At 42.4% G+C, this 19,133-nt stretch overlaps 1 protein-coding gene across 1 annotated transcript in view; it reads left to right on the top strand.

The window, feature by feature from the left end:
- ASPSCR1 (ASPSCR1 tether for SLC2A4, UBX domain containing) overlaps positions 1-19,133 on the top strand; it is a 48,493-nt gene that overhangs the window by 10,333 nt on the left and 19,027 nt on the right. The window contains exons 5-12 of the mRNA XM_086762622.1: positions 2,318-2,375; positions 3,188-3,261; positions 4,051-4,489; positions 11,263-11,402; positions 13,870-13,951; positions 14,811-14,877; positions 15,868-15,930; positions 16,238-16,290. Coding sequence (XP_086618748.1) covers positions 2,318-2,375; positions 3,188-3,261; positions 4,051-4,489; positions 11,263-11,402; positions 13,870-13,951; positions 14,811-14,877; positions 15,868-15,930; positions 16,238-16,290 — 976 coding nt within the window. The remainder of the gene's footprint in view (positions 1-2,317; positions 2,376-3,187; positions 3,262-4,050; positions 4,490-11,262; positions 11,403-13,869; positions 13,952-14,810; positions 14,878-15,867; positions 15,931-16,237; positions 16,291-19,133) is intronic.

The raw sequence follows: 19,133 nt of genomic DNA, 5'->3' as shown, positions 1-19,133 counted from the left end.
GCATTGGCCTTTGGAACTTAACTCAGTTATTGCTGTGAAAAGAGTGAGGGAGGTTGGAGCCTGGGTCTCGAATCGCAAGATTGTGCTCATTCCATACGAGGAACTTAATCTTTTGATTCCTGCAGTGCATTGTATGCAGCTTTCTGTCCTTGACAGAGAATAACTAATTGTAGAACCGCAAATGGTGGCAGACCTATTCTAGTGTTGTTTTGGTTGTTCATCTTGAGTTAGAAAGTTAACTGTGTTTCATAATCTGAAGCTTGAATGTAATAGTTTGGATGCTCTGGGTGTGTCTGTCGCTTTCTGCACAATGAGATCTGGTGCAGTGGCTGGGAGAAGTGTTCCAAAAGAATGGTGTGTCAGGATTATAAACCCCTTGTGATCTGGAAGCTGGTCTGGAAGTCGTTCTCAGCCCCTAACTTCCCTAAATCAGACCTGATCCTCAGGACTGGTTTTACAAGTTACTCTGGATTTGCTAACTCTAGTGAGTGGAGCTTCTCAGTTTCATTGTGACTCACCTCATATCACCATGCTGTTGCATGCTTTGTTTAGAAAGGCTTAAGTTTTAACCTTTAGATCAAGATGAGGTGATGGGTGATTGTTTCCTGGTGAGGTGAGGCATGGGGGAAAGTCATCCCCCCCCTCTCCCCCCACCAGAGACTGGACTCCAGAGAGCATTAAGATCAAGGGAGTTTACCACGAGGAAGAATTTAATCTGGTTTGCTTTTGATGATAAAACAGCTGTTGCAGTGCAGATGGTATATACCTGCTCCTTATGGAGGTATGTCCTGGTCCAACTGCAATGACAGAGCTGAGGACAGAATGTGCTAACAAGAGCTACTGGAGTTTTATGGAGAAGGGTGACTCTCATCAGGTCTCATTGCATTGATGGGGAATATTCTGGGGCAGCTTTCTCACCTTTTGTTTTGTAGATTCCCCTGCTAAGTTAGGCTGAAACTTTTGAATCTAAAACTTCTGAAAAAAAATATGCTGAGAATTCAGCCAGTAATCTTTCCAAACCACTGCTGTCTCAGCATGGACAGGGTTCTCCTGCTCACCTGTTGCCATTGACGTAATTGAAGGGGAGAAGCAAACTATTCTTCCTTAATTTCATGTTTTACCACATTCTCAGCTGATTTCAGTTTGAGTTTCACTTCGGCAGCTGAAGGGGAGACCAGCATGAGGGTTTCTTCTGCTGGTGAATCTAATTCTCTCACTGATTTCAGTGCTTCAGTGTAATGTACTAGTTAACTCTTTTAAGACTTTTTACTTTTCTACAAACATCTGAGATTTCCTTGCTAAAAGTGTTAGTCCTTTTTTTTTTTTTTCCCCATTAAGAACACTGTTGTAGGGTTTTCCACATGTACTCTTTTGAAATTGCATGATCTTGGATGGATGAGAACTGAGATTTGCTGTGACAGGCAGTGATTGTATTTTCCCTGTCCATCTTCCGTGTTTGATCAAGTTAATATTTAATAGAACTTCTCTTCTACTTGAATGCCTCAGAATTGCTTATCTAGAGGAAAATGGGAAGAGTAGCATCTTGTCAAGAGTAGCGTCTTACTGGTTTTTTCCCCTTCTCTATGCTAAGAGTCCTTCACTTACATCTTCCTCTGCAGATGGCCTGTCAGCAGTGTGCATTGTTGCAAATGTGTGTCCTGCCTGACAGAAATACTTAAATGTGGCCTGATATTCACTTCGTCTACTGCGGCAGCCTTTCCTTTGACTTTGTTGTCCCTGGTCTCCAGAATCCGGAAGCTTCTACTGTTTCTTTTTTTTTTTTTTTTTTTTTTTTTTCCCTTTTTTTTTTTTAATCTGTCTGAAACTAAGTCAGGCAAATTCTTTGTCCTCAGATTATTTGCTTTAGAGCAGTATTTCATTCTGTTTGTTGCTAAAAAGAAAACTGGAAGGAAACTGACCTGTCCCCAAGGAGAGTACAGTCTAAACTGTAACAAACTATTTATCTTAGATAAGGGATTAAAAAGAGCAAGTATTACTAAGTCATGTTCCAGATCGGGTGCTGAGGCACGTTAAGAATGATTTGCTCAAATTTATCTATTAAGATCAAGTAATTTTAGAATTAACTTTAATCATTTCCCCTTTGTTTTTAAACTTTCAGGGCTGTGTTTAAGGAACAGTGAATGCATTGGAGCAAATTCTTTATATATGTCTAATACTGACTCTGTGAACTGTGTAATGGTTGTTGCTGGAGGAACATGGAGAGTGTTGCTAGCTAATTTCACCTCTTGTTATTGCTCTGCATTGGTTTGGGGTAGACTGTTCTACAGCTACTGCAGAATTTTGCTCTTTATTGCAGGGAGTTTATGGAACAACATGGTGAATTCTCTCCAGTCTGTATTTACATGCGGGATGAGGTAAGTCAGCAAAGTCTTCTTAACTGTCTCTTGTCCTTCTGGCCCTAAAAAATAAGAAAAACTCAGCTCTGCTTTCCAACCTGGAAAGTGTTTCTTTTGAACTTTATTGAGAGAGGAAGTAGAAAAATGTTGGTCTTTTCAAAGCATGACGCGTCTGTATGGAAAAAAGCTCTCTTGGAACGTAACTGTGGGCCGTTTAGACCTCTGAGCCCATAAAATGAGCTCAATGACCTGTTTGTGTTTTTCTTTCCAACTTCTTTTAAAGCTCGAGTCAAAACAGTGGTTTCATTATAATAAATATTTGCTTTTCTCTGTGTTTTGATCTTTGGCTATTAATGTTTTGTTTAATATTTTGTATGTGTGTATTATGGAATTTGCTATCCCTAGCTGTCCCCTTCACTTCCCATTGACCTTTGTGAACATCTTTATTCTGGAACAGGTCATTACAAGCAGATGGGAGTTGTATGTAATGAAATTGACTGTCTTTCAGCTCAGAGATGTTACCTGTGATTTAAGTTCTGACATAAAAATAGTGCTTTGCTGAGGTCAGATCCAATTTGTATATTTGTATGGGATGGAAATATATGTAGGTCATCTCCCCTTGAGATAATTTAATAAGCGGTGAATTTGGTAAAGCAGTACAGGTGAATACAGATGGATTCAGGTCTCGTTTCCAAGTGCAGAAAGAGTGTGTTTTGAGTTGTTTCTGGTGCTGTGTGGTGTGTTTTGATACAGGCTTCTTTCTAAAAAGAGCACTTTAAATGCTCTCCCGTTTAGGCAGTTGCCATACTTTCCTCTGTTTTTTGTTGCAGATATCGGGAAAAGATGCCCTAGAGAAGACAACACTGATGTCACTTGGCCTGACTGGAGGCAATGCCATCATCAGGTTGGGAGGAGCAAAGTTATTTTTCTTTTCCACTCTGGTGGTGAATTTATTTTGTTTTGTTTTTTTTTTTTAAAAAAAAAACAACATGAAAAAAAGTTCAAAAAGACAATCATTGTGGCACTCAGTAATTATTGCATTTGCCTGTTTATCTGAAACTGCTGCCCAGATGTTCTTCCCACAGCTGCAGATGCTGGCACTGACCAGTCATGTGCAGATTAAAGGGGCTTGTTTGTGTCTTTCTTTTTCTTTTCTTTTCTTTTTTTTTCCTTTCCCTATGAGTGAAACAGACATTTCAAAGTTAAAAGTCTCTCTGAGAGGACAATCATCTACCACTTCATTCTGCCCTGCTTTGTATTTCAAGCATTAAACTCCCAATCCCTGCAGTGCCTCCCTGGCAGGGAGGGTAAGATGGGGGACAACTGGGAGGGTAAGATGGGGGACAATGACAATTTCTATGATCTTCTAGCCAGTTCTTTGCAGTTTATACAGAGGACAGGAGTGATTAGAAGCTGTTCTTTACAACTAACTGCTGTTTTTTCCTGGAAGGCACTTTTTTTCCTGTGGAGTGGGTAGTTCCTGTTCTGTGGTGTGTGTTTTTTTTTTTTTTTGCACAAACTCCCGACCCCTTGCCCCTAACTTCAGAGCAACTGGAGCATGTTCTTTGTGAGTGTCTGGAGGAAGCAGATCATAAAATTAGGGGTGTATTTGAGTCTTGGCCATGTTGAGAATGGGGAGGGCAGTACTGTTAGTATAAATGATTTTGATTTTGTTCCTTTTGGTGTCTTTAAGAGTTGTCATGAAGGAATGCAGTTCAGCTGGTCGGGAGGAAGCTGTGGGTGCCATGGTGCGGTGTAATGAGCTGACAGTGAGGCCAGGCTCTATTGAAGGAGCAGTAGATGTGCCCCTACCTCAAGCAAACACATTCGCAAAGGAGTTGGACCACAGGGATGTGAGCGTGTCTTTAAACAGCTGCACAGACAAGCAAGACTCAATTAGAGAATCTCATGCCAGCTTGGAGAAGCTGTGGCCTTCCTCAGAGCCTGAGTCTACCCCATTTGTCCCTTTTTTTGGAGATGGACAGCGTCTAGGGGATTCTTCTGTAGCTGTACCATCTCTTGGGTTAGATACGCGATCTTCAGAGCTGCCAACAACTTTTTCCAGCCCTGGAGGCCCTTCAAAGCCAAAGAAGTCTAAGAACAGCCAAGAACTGCAAAAGGAGCAAGAACAGGTAAGCGAAAACTTGTTTGCAATGAGGGCTTTTTCTCTCCTGCCTTGCCCGAGGCTGAGCTCCTGTAAGGAAAAACGTGTTTCCATATTTAAGACTTTTTCCCCATAATATAGGTTAGGTGCCTTGGTGACATACAGTTCTGCCAAGAGTTCAGTAAGGAAGTATTGCATTATGGACAGTGTACTATAGGAAATATGAAGAGTGGGGATTTAAGAACAAGAAAGATGGAAATTTAAGAATTTGCTGTGCAGAGGCAAGTGAAGCTTTGAACCTTGATGTGTCCTTGATGAATGGTTCTAATGGAGGCAACACAACTGCATTAAAAGCGCAGTCCAGAACAGCCTCAATCTCTGTGCCCGCAAATGCCCACTTTGTCACTTGAGCCCTGGGTACTTGTTCTTCCTTTAAAAATTGCTGTCTGCTGCGTAGTTTTGCTAAAGATGAGAAGAATTTCTCAGACTTGCGTTTTATAATACCCTGAAGGTGCTTACTGCTTGTTGTGACTGACTTACCTCCCAGATCATGCGGAAGGTATAAGCTTGGTGGAATTTTACATATAGAAAGGAATAACTTTTCTAGCTTGTGACAGGATTGTCCTAGGAGCAGAAGTGCTCTTAATGGTTTGTTGCAACTTAATCCCATGAATTCCAAGATCTGAGAAGATGGTCAGAATTTCTAACTCTTAGGTTGTAAGGTGTGCTCAGATTTTTCACCCAAGCGTTTTGTGGAATGTGAAACTCTGTAGTAAAAGCTATTGTAAAAGCAGTATCCCATGCTTGTAGTTGTTAACGTCTGCTTCCTCAGTTTCTTCTGCCTGTGGTCACTCTGACTTACAGTTTAACTCTTTTGATGACATATGTGGTGGAATATAAAGAGTATAGATCTAGGAAAGGAATTTTTCGGCTACAATTGCATCTTACTTGGCAAGAGTTCGATACTGAGAAAAAAAAAAAGAAGGGTTTGGACGTCTTCTTTTCAGTCTAGTCCCATCCCTTTCGTCTTAATTTTCTTATTATGGCAGATGAAACAGAAACCTTCCATCCTTTTCCTTCTCTATTTTTACTTGCATATAAAAGTGTCTCCTGTCTGACTCTGAAATATCCCACTTCTTAAATAAAGTCTACCTCTCTCTAGCCGTTTTCCCAGAAAGACAAATTGTACATCCATCATCATTTTTGGTATCTCTGAAGAAAAACTGTATTGATTAAAATAAAAAATGCTTTAGCTCATGTAGAGATGCTAGAACTGGTGGCTCAAGAGTGCTCTGATGCCTTTGAATGATGTTAAGTATGCTTTCTGTAGGGCAGCTGTATGGAATTGAATGCCTTCAGCAAGACTAGACATGTCTGCCAAGCAGCGTAAAATGAAGTACAGGGGGCATTAAATTCATAACTTACTCCGTGTTATTGTGCATTGGAAGATTCACATCCTGGATTCTCTGTCAGCGGCTCTTTCCCTTGCCCCTTCACTGCACACATCATTGCTAGGGCTGGCTTTAGTGTTCAGAGATCCCCCTCATGATTTCACACTCGTTAGTACCTCATAGAGTTGGAGTTCTGTGTTTATTTCTGATTCTGATCCAGCCGTGAGATTAAACAAAGCCATAAGTAGAAGGAAAGGGTGCCTGATGAGGTTCAAAGGGAGCTCAGTCCCAGAGGGATTTAGCAAGACTGTGTGTATGCTCTCACGTTGATGTAGAGATCCTGCCTTGGATGACTTCTTTCTGGTTGCAGTCCGTTCTTGATGAGTTTTTGGATTCTTTAGGAGCAGAAGCCATACCCTGGAAGGACTCTGGAGCAGTTACAAATGTAGCAGAAAGAGGCCTTGCCAACCCAGTGGTGAATATTTCAGTCTATTAGAAACATGTTTGGGTCCATCTAATCAGTGTTATTTAACTTTTTGGAACAGACTCAGAGAACTAAACAGTAGGTTGGGTGATTTGTCCAGTCTGTGTTGCTTGCTTCAGTCACACTCTCACCTATGAGGGATTTGGAAAGAAGGAGTTTCAACTGTGTCTGAAAAGGGAGGAAGGAAGAAGGGCAAGGGTTTGTGGTGGTGTTCTTCACTGGTACGCACTTCTCTGTATGCTGGCTGGAGGGACAGAACTTATTTTATCATTTTACTGGCTAGAGCTTAATGTGAAGTTGTGCTGTTAGGCTCAGAGCTGAACAGCGGTGGCCTAAGGACTCTCATGATCCGATGTCTTTCTCAGAATTGCGGTCCAGTTCAGACCACTCAGAGGCACTTCTGGAGCCAGCCTTCCTTCCAGTTTGAGAGCAGCTTTGGAAGCAGCTGCAGATTCTGTTGGGGGGGTTTTGCCCTTGTGTTAAACAGCATGTGATTTTGACTGCTGCTTTCAAGCCCTTTGATCTCTCGTGCTTTTGCTGCTGATTGATTACATTTTGTTCCCTCCTCCATTCCTGCCATCCTCCACTCTCCTTGCTCTCAGCAGCAACAGCAGAGCAGGGCTAGCCACATGGCATCTGCTTTTTGTCCCTTTTCAGTCCTGAGGAAAAAACCCAAAACAAAGCAAATTATTTTTAAACATCAAAGGTCCGTTTTTGTGAAAGAATCTTCCCATTAATGCTTTGCCTGTGTGTGGTTTTTGAAGCTGAAGAGAGAGGCTGGATAAAATCTGTGCCGGCGTCCCTTCGTTTCTTTGGCTAAAGATGGTTTACAGACAGCTGCATGCTGACTTTGATGTCAGAACATTAATTATTAGAAGGTAACTTTACACCAGATTCCCCATGAGATTAAGCTCCCTGAGGTGGCGGGGAAGAGGTGGGTCTCCAAGGAGAGCTTGGTGCTGTGGAAAGCACAATAGCCACTACTTCACTTCGAATTAAATATGTTTTTCTCAGCTTATCTGCTTACTTAGGTCTGCGGTGGTGACTGTAGAGTGAACTGCTTTCTTCCTGACGCCTGGCTTTATCACATAGACTGCCTGGTAGACACTGCTGTGAATAGATGGCTTCAGCCGATCGGTGCAAAGTGCCTGACATCCCAACTTTGGTAGTAGAAGTAGAGACTTTGAAGAATGAAGGTGACAAACCATAACACAGCATCTTTGGCTCCTGAAAGGTGTCACTGACAGAAATATGACAGCAAAATGCACAGCTTGCTTTCCTCCAGAGTTACATAATGGGAGGTAGAAACTGCCGCATGGTGGCCATTCGTTACTGCAGGAGGTGGTTGCCTTTTGTCGCAGTTGCAGAAAAACCTATGTGTCGTGGACTGGGAAGTGAGTTGGTGTACCTGGTAGTCTCCTTTTTGGAAACTGCTGCAGGAGGGTAGCTGTTGGATTCTGCCTGCGCTTCAGAGTTGTTGGTGACACATTACAGTAAGGCTGTATTGAGTGTACTCAGATTGAGAGATGCCTAGTTGGAATCCCTAAGTGTGCAAATGACGATGGATGAAGAAAGAGGAACAGGATGATGGCTGAACGCTGGGGAAAGAGAGAATTGGTAGAGCCACAGCAGTGGGATACCTCTTTCTCTCTGAAGTGTGTTTCTTACGTTTGTGAGGAGGCGAGATGTATGGTTGATTCCATGGGATGTTAAATACATGGCAGAAGAGATACTACGATGTGGCAGTCTTTGCATCTTAAGAGGCAAAATGGTGATGTCTTTTGGTTGCTAAGCAGTGCTTAATAGACACCTTGTGCTGCCCTTCTCTGATCAGACCCTGTTGTGCAATTCTGGAATTGAGTTGCGGAAACTCTGAATCAAACCACTTGAATTATGTTTCACAAAAACTCGTTACTGCTTTCCCGAGAGGTCTTACTCTGTTATTGGGGGCTAGCTGAAAATTTAATATTAGGAAATTCTTATTTTAATTGTGTATTTTTGCAGTCTGGTTAGATATGCACAGATCTGCTCCTTCTGTACAGAAAAACAATGTTCCTTCATATGAAGTAGTAGGTGAGTAACGTGTCTTGGTTTAGAAGTTGAGATATTCAGCACTGGCTGGGGAAACAGATAAAATTATAGACTTAGGAGCTAAAAGGTAGCTGTGTGTCTGTGCAGGGCCAGTACGGGTATCCTGCAGAGAATTAAATTAGGACGTCTTGGCTGGATGCGAGTTGGAGGTCAAGAATAGGGCATTTATGTCTGGGAAGTAGTGGATTTTGTATTACAGCACGTAGATAGTTCTGGTAGGCTGGGGAATGGCTCTAGAGGGGAAATTCCCGACTGCCCGTTTGGAGTACCTCCTTGGCAATGGAGACCCTTTGAACGAAGATGTCTGGAAAGTGACACTTGAATTACAGTTCTGACATAGAGTGGTCTGGAGCAGTGAACACACAGCAAGGAAGAAGGGTGAACACTTAGGACTGGGATATATGTCTGTCTGCTGCTGTCTCTTGATTTCTGATGTCTTGGCTGAAGTCTTTAGCTACTACCATGGTTTGGGCACTGGCTGACACTTTCCCTATGGAATCTTGCTACTGTTAGCTGAAGTGCTTGCTGGAGCCAACACTAAATGGTAAGTTTAGAATTTGCTAATGTAGACGTTAGAATTCTCTCCATTGTATCCCGGCACCCTTCACAACATGCCGTAGGATATGCCTGCTCAGTCTTTTTGGTTTTGTGTTTTGTTTTTTTGTTTTTTTTCTTTTTTTGAAAGGAGACGTCTATTTTCAGTAGGTGTGTATTTGAGGAGATTGAAGTGTACCTGGTTATTGGGGAGGCCTGATTAATTATCCTCTGGCCTCTGACATCGACCTGACCAGACCAGCTGCTGGCAGCAGTTAGGACCATTGTGCAGCAGGCCCTTTCCCAGAGGGTGGCTCTGTGCACTCGGGATCACTCCTGTAGCACTGGGCATTTCTCCCTGCTGAGCCCCAGGAAAGCTGCAATCAGGCTCCTTCACCCGCTAGTTACAGCTGACCCTGCTCAACTTTCTAAAAGTAGCCAAGGGTCCCACCCACACAACGTCGCTCTTTTAATTTCTCAAATTACCCTTTGGTGCCCACAGGCAGAGTGAGCGTTGCCTTGTAATTTGTGTTGTCGCTTTTGACAATTGAGGGAGACTCCTTCTGTTCCCCAGGGGCCTGTGCCTGGGGGAAGGGAGAGTGGATGGAACAGATGGTGGGAGGACATATGGATATTAATTAGGATTGGAAAGAGTGTGTGAGGCAGTAAGGGGAGAAGAAACAGGCATCGGGTTTGTTCACAGAGCATAGAGCTGTGTTAGGCTGGCAGCTGACTGTGAAGAAATGCTGTATTAACTCTCAAAGTTTTTGTTCTCGTGAGGTTCTTCAGTCATGGACAGCTTTCCACCCTGCATCACCTGTAGCCTGTGGTATGCTCTTCTGTTTGCTTTCAGGCTTTGTGCGTTTCAGCATTTCTATGATGTAAAAAGTTAGAGTTGTTGAAGAGCCAATAGGTGTAACTGCCTCTTGTGTGTTTGATTCTGGTAGTGATTTGTATTCACACACTGACAGGGCTGCTGCTGTTGATGCAAGGGACAGTAGCCAGTAATCTAACCTTTTCTGAATTGGGAGGGGTGCATAATGTCATTCTCCCTTCAGAGACGGCCAGTGCTGTTTGCCTAATAGGTTGGAGGGTTCGTTGGGGTTTGGGTTTGGTTTGGGTTTTTTGGGGATTGGGGGTTTTGTTGTTGGTTTGTTTGTTTGTTTTTTAATAAGGGCAACCACAGTTATAGGCCAGGGCACAGTTATGCCATCGTGATATCCAGCTCCCGTTGTGGGCTCTGGAGGCAAGGCGAGCAGAGTGGCCAGGCTGCCTGTGCCCTGCTGTGCAGGTGGGAGGGTATCTTGGCTGTTCGAGATCTGTGTGCTGGCCTGTCCTCAGCAGCCAGAGCGTAGGAAAAGTTGCCAATAAATGCCAGTGTATTAAGTACCTTTATTGCAGCTAATGCATACAGCGAACCATTGCATCTGTCTGCTTTGCCTGCGACAAAGGCTGATTTCAGTGCTAAGTACTTTGTAAGTGCAAATCAAAGGGGTTTTTACTGTGTAAGGGAGCTTTCTGCACACCAGAAGTCAGGTTAAGAATTTGAAGTGTGTACAATGAAGCCTTCAGTGGCTTCAGAGAACTCGACAGGTCAAAAACTACCTTACTGCAGACCAAAGGATTGCTCTCCAGAGTAAGAAGTTTAGTGACCCCTGTTTGGGAGCTGATGCTGTAGGCGGCAAGAGAATGTGAAGCAAAGAGAACAGAAGATACGATGTGAGCCAAGAGTGCATGGCAGATGGAAAACTTAAAGGGCAGTTTATTGTCTGTAGTATGAAGAACAGCACCTGCAGAAGTTGTGTGCTGCCTGTAGAATGTTAGGGACGTGATTACATACTGAGAGAAGTTTGACGTAGAGCAGAGAGAGGTAGGTTATGGTTTTGGGATAGGAGTAATTTCTGAGTGCTTGTAACAAGCTTGTAATGGACTAGAAGTATGGTTCAGCTGCAAAACATCGTTGTATTGTAAGTGAAAAGATTCCGCAGGCACTACCCTGAGGGCTGAGGTGATTACCCTGTGCTTCCTATACTGACAGTGGAGAGCAGCTGACTGCTGGCGTGTGACTCATCTGGCAATATAGATTCCTGCTGCTTGTTGGGAGGAAGCTCTGTCAACTCTAAAAAATGACAACACTGACGGACAACCTCTGTATCGTTAGTCTGATCTTAGTGAGATGAATTCTACGCCAGTGATTGTATTTCAGTTTGCAATGCTGTCCCTTTATTTTTTTTCAGGAGCCTTACAGCGTAAGCAAAGCAATGCATTTAAGACTAATCGAAGCTCATTTTTATTCTGTAGCTTGTGGAGCGAGAGCCGCTTGTGTGTCACCTAGACCTACTAGAACCACTTCCTGCTGGCCCAGAAGAGCTTCCTGATGAGTTTTTTGAAGTAACAGTGGATGATGTTCGCAAACGTTTGGCACAGCTGCGGAGTGAGAGGCAAGTTTCCTTTCTGGTGGTGACTGAGATTGCTCCGAATCGTTTTGTTGAGCAGAGTGACACTATGCACCTACAGCTGGCTATGATCTCTGGGTAGAGGGTTATAGATAAGGTACTGGTTGTGTAATGAATTGATGATCGCCACTGGAAGTCTCTACACTTTATGTCAGTTGAGTTCAAGGGCTATGTCATGTTTCAGTGACAGAACCTATGTTTTTGTGTGAATCGATTGAGCATTTGTGCATGGAATAATGATTTCACACAGATGTTGAAAATTTCATCATGAAGCATTTGTGATGCCTACGTGCTGATAAGCTTATCTGAGGACCTCAAGCTAATCAGAGATGGCTCCTCAGTAAGAAAAGACTAAGAGAAAGATTCCTTCCCGTATTCTGCACTTCATTGAGTTATTCAAAGCCATTTAACACCCCACCTCTTTTTCTTTCTTTCCTTCTACCTTCTTCTGAAAGAGAAGCTGCTACCTTTTTAATAAGATGTGCTCTTATTTGCTAGAGGCCCAAAAGCAGTGGTGAGCTTCTGCTGTTTTGATCTGACTTCACGTTAAGTATTGGAAGTTAAATGTATGGAATTAGTGACTTGTGATGGACAAATATATGAACACAGCGATCCAGCTTCATAAGAATAACTCCCGCTGACTTCAGTAGTAGCTAGTAGCGTTTTCAGCCAGGAAGAAACACCTTGTATTTTAAGTAAGAGAACTAACTTTTTATTGGACTTCATCAGAAAAGACCAACTTTGAGACATTACCCAAATGGAAATAAAGCAAAATCAAACTTAGCCGCAAATCAAAGCATGAGAATATCTGGAACATGCACAAAGAGGCAGAAGTATAGGAAGCTGGACTTACCATGCATCTCACTGTTCAAGGAGCTTGCTGCCAAATATTCACGATTTTACTGTACTTTTATTCCAATTCTGAACTAAAAACTCAGATTAAGATCAACTAGCCTCCTTATCACAACAGAATTTTGTTGTCTATATGTTCCTTAAAGAAATTAATTTCATGAATGTATTTAGTTTCAAGTGGATCATAACATTCTTTTATACATTACAGGCATTCTCTGAGACCATGAGGCAGCCTACTTTACACTGTAACCAGATCTGAGTTGAACTTTTTATTTAGAGCTGATTTTTTTTCCCCCACAGGCTGCTGAAATCCACATGAATACACAGATTGGCCTGAAAATTGCTCTACCACTTGTGGGTCTGGATTATTTAGTGGTACAAATGTAGGATCATTTGGTTGGGGGTTACTGGAATACAGCCCCCTCAAAAAAAAAAAACCTAATTTCCAAATTTGCTGATGCTTGTAATCCCCTTTCCTCTCACAGACAAGGATAAAAATAAAGGCAAGTTACACATGAAATGATACCAGTTGGCTTCTTACCTCAGCTGGTGAATCTTAACAAAATCTAGCTGCATACAATGCAATATTGTAAATGCAATTCAAATTTAATTCTGACTTCGTTAAGAGCTGAGAAGTGGTGTGAATTGGCAACTGGTACACAAAGAAGGAATGAAGCAGGTTAGTTTCATGTTTGCTTTTCAGATTGTGAGTTGGCACTTTCAGAGCATCTTGGAATGTGGTGTATCAGCTGACAGTTCTGGATACAGTTGGTGAAGTAAGCCTGTAGTTGTTTTGTTTGGCAGCTGTTCCTGGGACACCTTGATGGTTCCTAAAAGTTAGAAGAGGTCCTTCAAACTGTGTAGGTATAAGAGACTAACTTGCAAATAGTTGTGCAGAATTATATGATCAAATGTTTCACCAAAATCTAGCCTACTAAGTCGATTATTCAGAATTAACTGCAAACAAGGAAGAAGGACTAAAGCTGAACATGGTATCTGTTGGATGTAATCTTATTTCTTTACTTACAGGAAAATGTATAATTGTTTTCTTGAATTTATTGTTTCCTCTTAAATACAGGTAGATTCTTTTTGCACCCATGACTCCTTTCAAAACACTAGTCTGCAATGTCAGTTCTTGAAACTTATTTTTGTTTTGTTTCCCTGTTGCTAATTAATACCCATTAATTTCTTGTGCCAGCATTGTTTTTCAGCTTCGGTAGCTCTTCTCCCTCCCTGGAGGAATCACGTCCAACTTTAGTCTCTCTTTTATTGGCTTAACAAGTCCATCTCTTCTCGAGTAGTCTAAGCAAACATTCCTCTGCTCTTCTTAGTATCTTTTCTGGCATCTGCTGTAGAGAACTTATTTTTTAACTTGTACAAGAAAATTAATTTTATACAGTGTTGTTGCTGATACTCAGTAGTTCCATAGATGAGATTTTTGGGGTAGGAACCACAGGAGGTGAGGAAAATGCTGTGAGGGATACATGGAACAGTTGAGCAATTCTCATCAGCCCTGCTTGGACCTTTCGCTTTCGTAATAAAATAAAAACACTTCTTAAAATTACAAAATTACAAAATCGTCTTCTTCCCATGTATCTAGGAAACGCCTGGAAGAAGGTCCACTGATGACAAAATCTCTCAGAGAGGCTCAGCTGAAGGAAAAGTTAGAGCGTTACCAAAAGGTAGCCTTTGTTCTTTTTCCAGTCCCTCTGGCTAGTCCATACTTTGGGATTGAGTAACTTTGGCAATCAATTGCGATCAGCAGGATCTTGAGCTACTTATAGGAAGGCTTTTCCAATTCCTGTCCCTGTTAATTGTTTGTGAGACTTACATGACAGTTGTACCATGTAAAAGCGTCTGGCCTGTAATGATATGGTTAAGTGGTGGGCAATATAGCTCCTTGTATTTTGTTCCAGACATTTCAAAACCCTTATGTTGTGCACATATCGGTCTATGTGACTGAGCTTTCCTATCTGCCTCTTCTCTGTAGGCTCTTACATCCTAATGCGGTTTTTGTCTTTGATTTATTGCAAAAATAATTTAAAAAAGAGATTACGTTCCCAAGTTAAGTGCTTTCTGACCAATGCTGGATATAGAGTGGTACAAGTTGTTTCATATGTATGGCGAGAAGATTCCAGCTGCTATGGGTGCTTCAAGATACTGATAACGCTGTTTGTACCTGTCCATGGGTGACTCTGTACTTTGTTTGTGCGCTACTTAGCACAGAGAGCTTCTACTCTCTGAATAAGTGCTGCTGCATTGTACATTGTACTGTTTCTGGAGATTAGCTCTCTTACAGCCTTTGAAAGCCAGGTAGCCCATGTTTTCTGAGGACGTGAGCAGTATTTCTTAGCCCATATGCTATCCTACTCCTGTAGAGTAAATATCTCGAATCTCCCCATTTAAAACAAACAAAAACAAACAAACAAAAAAACAACCAAAAAAACCCCACAACAAACTTGCTCACAAATTCTAAGCCAAGGACAGGTGTTACAGAACAGCCATAAGCAATTGACCGCATGTGCTTTGCCTCTGCCTTAGGTGGTGCTGAGAGTCCGTTTTCCAGACCGTCATGTTCTACAGGGGTTTTTTCGTCCTCGTGAAACTGGTAAGAGCAATCTCCACTTCAGTCTGTGTAGCTGCAGCTAACCTCTCTCATCATTGATTGCTTGCATGACAAAAGAGAGTGGCTCTGGACAGATCTTTCTGCTGTCCAGGGAAATAATACTGCTCTGAAAAAACAGCAGTAGCTAGTTACCCTGTCCTTATAGGGCCCCTGAACTGGATGAGGAAAGGGTCCAGGGTAATTAACTTAGCTGAGGGGTATTTATTTCCAGGACTACTTGATGGAGAGTGTCAGGGTACTTGCTGGCAAAATATTTCTGCTTGGGAAACTGTCCTACTTGATATCCCATTGTTTGTGTCCAAATGGTATGTTACTGAGATGAGTTTGATCACTTCTTTTACGTTAAAGCTTAAAAAGTTTTGTGGAAAAAACAACACCCCCTCCCAATCCAAAATGAAACAAACAAAAAAAAAAACAGGAAGAAGCAAAATAGCTGTAATTAAGAGTAAAGGGGAAGAACCTTTCTGCCTCCATCAGTTCACAAAAGGTGGTCAGAGCATACATGAAGAAGCTTTTACTGTTATTAAGATCCTCTTATTCTAAGCCGGCAGTGACGGCTACCCTCACAATTTTTTTGCTGCTTTTATATGGAACAAGAACCAGTAACTAGTTACCAGAGGCTCACCTGACCAGTCTCTGCAAATCTTGCAGCTGCTATTGGATTTCCTGTCATCCTTAGATTTTGCTAAGGGACCAGTCTGTCTGTGTGATTTTGGATTTTTTTTTGTGGTAACTTTTTGTGGGTTTTTTTGTTTGTTTGGTTTGGTTTTGTTGGTTGGTTGCTTGGTTGATTTGTTTTTTTTTTTTTTCTTTTTCTGCAAGATATATTTGTAATAGTAGCAGTGTTCTTTTGAGGAAAAGGCAATCTACAGGCATTGCAGAGGGCAGTTCTGCTGGTACAGGTTAGCTTTTTTACCCAGCATGTGAAGAAACACGTGTAATTCAGCAAACCTTTCTCTCCTTTTTTCGCAGTTGGCGTTTTGAGGGACTTTGTAAGAAGCCACCTTGCAGATGCAGACTTGCAATTTTACTTGTGTGAGTGAGCTGCTGGTAATATTTGGCCTTACTTTACAAAGCCTGTTCCTAGCTATGGTGCGTATGAGATCTTGAGATGCTATGAGGTATGACTTGGGGAGGAATTCCTTCCCTAAATACAGCCTCAGAGTGCAAAGAAGGTGTAACCTGCTGACTTAGCCGCATTATGCTTCTGCCTAATAAGAAGCCTGTGTGGGCTGTGTGAATATGTCACTCCTTTAAAGAGCAGTAGTCCCTCCCATACCTGCTGTATTTGTTGTTTTGGTTGCTGGATGGTCCTGTTTTGTAACTTGTTTTTTAACTTCAGTTATTGCACCTCCCAGAATCATCTTGAACGATGAAAGTTTGACACTCTTTGAGGTAAGGACTCGCATGTGTGCTCTGTGATTCTCTCTGACTTGCTGCTCCCCTTCACCTTGCCATATGCTTTAGTTACTTTTAAAAGAAGCTTTATAGTGTTGTGATCCCTGTAGACTTCTGTTTAGCCAAGACAAATGGAACCAGGTGTTCTGGAGCACAAGCTGTTCACCAGAAGAGGTCCACCTTGTGCAACAATATGCGCTGGCATATTGTGGCAGGGCTGGGGGGGTCACATTGTTGCATAGGTACACGGCGCCTTGTGGAGTCTGAACTGTATTTAACCTTGAAACATCCTTGCAAGAGCTGAGCTAATGCAAGTTTGCTGTGTCTGTAGTTGGACTAGTATAGCAGGAGGTGTGACACTGGATTTGGGTAGGTAACTTTTCAATTTCCACAGCAGGAACTAGAGGCCATAGTAGACAAAAATCTGACCTTTTTGACAATCACTATGTGAGAAATTATTTTAAGCCAGCTTGTACATTGAGGAATATGTGCTCTCTGTGTAACTTTTCTCAAAGGCTGAAATTTAATTTTTCAAATCCAGAGTCCTGGAGGTTTTTTTGCAAATGTCAGACAAGGTAGTCTTGAAGTCTCTGGCCGGAGACTCTTGGCTGTGTAAACCGCACACGTGTTAAGAGACTGATTGAGTGATTTTGCCAATGACTGTGCCCCAAACTGACCATGTTTAAAAAGGTGCTGTCATTCAGGTAGAGGGATAGAGAAAGGGACCTTTCAGGCAGCATGATGTATTAGGTAGGGATTAGCATGCCTCTGAAGTTGTTTGTAACGGAGCTTTCCAAATTCCACAGCTTCCTGTCCAGGCCATGTGGAAGAGATACATGTGCAGCTGCTTTTAGACTATTGAATGTTCAGGGAAGCAAAGTGGATCTCTGTGTTCAGAGGGGGAAGTCCTCTCCCCTTCTTAATACCCTGTTAAGAATTACCTGCTGAAATTTGAAATTTTGGGAGTGGTTTTGTTTATGTTGAAGTTCCTTGTATTGTCACCATGCTTGTGACAGGTTTAGCTTCGTAGGGGGTCCTGAGCCTCTCGAGGATCACAGCCCTGTTTGGTCCTGTGGTTCAGGAATTGCTATGCAGTGGCTCCTGGCCTCCACCCAGCCTGAGGAGAGTTCTCTTTCGGTCAGCCTTCCTGCTCTGTGCTTGACCATGGCCTCTGTTCGAATGTGCAGTGTGCATGGCTGTGCTTCTCCCTCTGACAAGAACGGGAGAGCATGTGTGTTGGTAAGACATAATGTCATTGTGGGTGGGGAGAACAGTGATTTTTCTTTTCGAAGCCATTTTGTGTTTTTTAATTAATAATGAAAATACCAGTGGAAAGTGCTTTGTGTCTTTGAGCCAAGAGATTTTGCCATTTGGGCATGAAGACAGTTCTCCCAGCTTCCCCTGGCTTGCACCATCTCACCTTCGTCTGCCACCCAAAACACTGTCTCAAGGCACACGCGGTAACCACGATGGGAAAAGCAAAGGACAAATCTTGTCTTCAGATTTCTGAGAAACCCCACAAAGGGTGGCGGCCACCTTAGGCCCCCCCTCACTAAACAAAACCACAACATTGGGAAACCAGCTGTAGTTGCATTGCTAATGATATATTTGGAAAACATGTAGAGGAACAGCAGATAATAAAAAATGTTCTGCATTTGTTAGCAGTTCTGAGGCAAGGGAAGCAGCCTTAGAGCTGTGACTGGTACTGACTGGTCTGACATGGCAGTGCACACTGCTCTCTGCCTTTCTCTGTTTCTCTCTCTTTTTTTTTGATCCTAAGCTGTTATGTCTGAGCACGTCCCTCACCTAGAGTTCCTTTACCCCCATTTTCTAACATGCTTTTTGGGAAGCTTTTTTCATCATTCAAAAGCGTAGTCTCTCTGCAGCTCTCACCAACAGAGATCTGCATAAAGTAGATGTTTTCCTGTCTTTTTCTAAGATTGGGCTGGGGTGTGTTCCCAGATTTCCTCTCTCAGCCTTCAGACTTGTGTCCCTACAAAATATACTGCTTTCTTTTCAGTGTTTCTGTAGGAAGTGATGTTCTCTCCACCCCCCATCTTGTATGCCACATTTTCCTCTAGAATCTCATGGACTTCCAGTTTGGGCACTATTTATATTTTCTTTAAGATAAGCTTTTTTTTTTTGTTTTGTTACGTACATCCTAGATGCTGAAGACTCAAAATCTGCCTCTGTAATGAACCTTTTTCCTATGCTCAGTTAATTTTCTATTGGATGTTTTGTTGCTCCTTCAAATTCTAGGTGCTTACCTTTCTGATGCTGCCTTAGTCTGTTGTTTTCTGTCACTATTGGGAAAACACCTTGTCTGCTGATGTGCCAGTCCTTGCCACGTTGGAATCTCCCGTGACCATTCTCTTCCTCTTTTTTTAGTTAGCTTCTAAGTCCTTTCAGTAAACCTGAATGCAGCACCCTCTTTGCTGGCCTGTGTCTGCCTCTTTTTCATCCAACCTCCGATGCTGTCTCTGGTCTCTGTTGTTGTGACATTTATGTCTGTTGTTCCTAGTCGTGACGTTTGCTGTGGAGTTAATTCCTCACAGCGGCTCCCCGGAACTTATGAAAATGTGTTAAATTAGTGCTCTGTAAAAGACTTTGAGGTGCCTTACAGCCCGATCTTGTAGACTCCTTTAGAAATCACAACTTGATGATGAAGAAGCTGGTCAAGTTTAGTGTCAAGCATCTTCAGTTTGTAGTGGCTTTCCTGAGACTGAAGTGCTTGCTGTGTCACATGGCAAAGGTGCTGTCTCTGGTTTCTGTTGTTAGCTTTGGTCTGTCTTTTAAACAAAGCTCGAAATCCTCTGCTTACCTATGATGCCCCTTGCCCG

Source organism: Chlamydotis macqueenii, chromosome 18 (genome assembly GCF_036417535.1).
Source record: "Chlamydotis macqueenii isolate bChlMac1 chromosome 18, bChlMac1.mat, whole genome shotgun sequence".
Classification (NCBI taxonomy): Eukaryota; Metazoa; Chordata; class Aves; order Otidiformes; family Otididae; genus Chlamydotis; species Chlamydotis macqueenii.
Note: the sequence above shows the minus strand (reverse complement) of the source record. Positions and strands in the feature narration are given on the sequence as shown.